The sequence below is a fragment of the Acanthisitta chloris genome, unplaced genomic scaffold, assembly GCF_000695815.1.
Source record: "Acanthisitta chloris isolate BGI_N310 unplaced genomic scaffold, ASM69581v1 scaffold42074, whole genome shotgun sequence".
NCBI lineage: Eukaryota > Metazoa > Chordata > Aves > Passeriformes > Acanthisittidae > Acanthisitta > Acanthisitta chloris.
This window is the reverse complement of record NW_008669482.1, coordinates 1-1,507: the sequence shown is the minus strand read 5'-3', so window position 1 is coordinate 1,507 and position 1,507 is coordinate 1. Positions and strand designations below refer to the sequence as shown.

General features: G+C 60.7%; 1 protein-coding gene across 1 annotated transcript in view; it reads left to right on the top strand.

Annotated features, from left to right (window-relative positions):
- Window positions 1–1,421, top strand: part of LOC103800932 (kinesin-like protein KIF1A) — a gene marked incomplete at both ends in the record, with an annotated part of 11,571 nt that extends 10,150 nt beyond the window's left edge. Inside the window, 6 exon segments of the mRNA XM_009073325.1 lie at window positions 1–104; window positions 185–257; window positions 506–599; window positions 693–841; window positions 1,018–1,196; window positions 1,284–1,421. The exon segment at window positions 1–104 is cut by the window's left edge and continues 14 nt beyond it. Of these exon segments, the coding sequence (XP_009071573.1) occupies window positions 1–104; window positions 185–257; window positions 506–599; window positions 693–841; window positions 1,018–1,196; window positions 1,284–1,421 (737 nt within the window).
- Between the last annotated feature and the right edge of the window lie 86 nt (window positions 1,422–1,507).

Below are 1,507 nucleotides of genomic sequence, written 5' to 3'. Positions count from 1 at the left end.
ACGCCGTGCGCCGAGACCCCGGCCGAGCCCGTGGACTGGGCATTTGCCCAGCGGGAGCTGCTGGAGAAGCAGGGCATCGACATGAAACAGGAGATGGAGCAGCGGTGAGGGCGCAGGCTGGGGCACTGGGGAGTTGGGTATCCACCTCCGGGTTGGTCATCCTCTCCTTCCCCGTTCCACCTAGGCTTCAGGAACTGGAGGACCAGTACCGGAGGGAGCGGGAGGAGGCAAATTACCTTCTGGAGCAGCAGAGGCTGGTAGGTGGCCAAGACCTGGCTCATTCTCAGGCTGTCTGACATGACTGAAGTCCTGGCAGATGTCTGTGTGGGGCAGCTCTGTGTGTTGTAAAAATAAGGGCAAACCTGTTGTTCCTGGAGTTTTCCTCACAAACACAGATCCAGAAGAGGGAAGAGGATGGGTTCCTCTGAGGGAGAGGAGTGTGATGTGACAGCGTGGAGGAAAGTCACACCAGTGGGTTTCATCACCCCTCTCCTCCTTCCCCTAGGACTATGAGAGCAAACTGGAGGCTTTGCAGAAGCAGATGGACTCTAGGTATTACCCTGAGGCAAATGAGGAGGAGGAAGAACCTGAGGATGAAGGTGAGGGCTGGGTGCCACCACGAGGTTTTGGTGCTGGTCCCCTGGGCGCTGATGTCCTGGCGGTGGGGTGACTGCCCCTCTGTGTCCCCACAGTGCAGTGGACGGAGCATGAGTTTGAGCTGGCCCTCTGGGCCTTTAGGAAGTGGAAGTGGTACCAGTTCACCTCCCTCCGTGACCTGCTCTGGGGCAATGCTATCTTCCTCAAGGAAGCCAATGCCATCAGCGTGGAGCTGAAAAAGAAGGTGGGTGGCTGAGCTTCTCTCTGGCTTGCTGCAGCACCCACAGCAAAGGCCACGAGCATGGGCAGCCAGCAAATGCTGAGGAGGGAGTCGCCAGAGGCAACCCCCTGCCCTCTCAGGTGGCTCACTGTCCCCCCTGTCCTCTCAGGTGGCTCACTGTCCCCTCTGCCCCCCTACAGGTCCAGTTCCAGTTTGTGCTCCTCACGGACACGCTGTACTCTCCCCTCCCTCCTGACCTGCTGCCTCCTGATGCTGCCAAGGACCGGGAGAAGCGTCCGTTCCCCCGGACCATCGTGGCTGTCGAGGTGCAGGACCAGAAGAATGGGGCAACACATTACTGGACCCTGGAGAAGCTGAGGTGGGTGAGCGATGGCTGTGCCCTGGGGGCTGGGGTGCCTGCAGCCCCCGTGTCTCCCCACGGCCATCTCGACCCCTGTCCCCGCAGGCAGCGTCTGGACCTGATGCGTGAGATGTATGACCGAGCAGCAGAAGTGCCTTCCAGCGTCATCGAGGACTGCGACAACGTGGTGACCGGTGGAGACCCTTTCTACGACCGCTTCCCCTGGTTCAGGCTGGTTGGCAGGTGAGCGCTTTGGCTCCTTGGAATCGTGGCTGCGACCCACGGCTGGTGCTGTGGGCGGACACACCGCCAGGCTGTGTGCAGGGCGT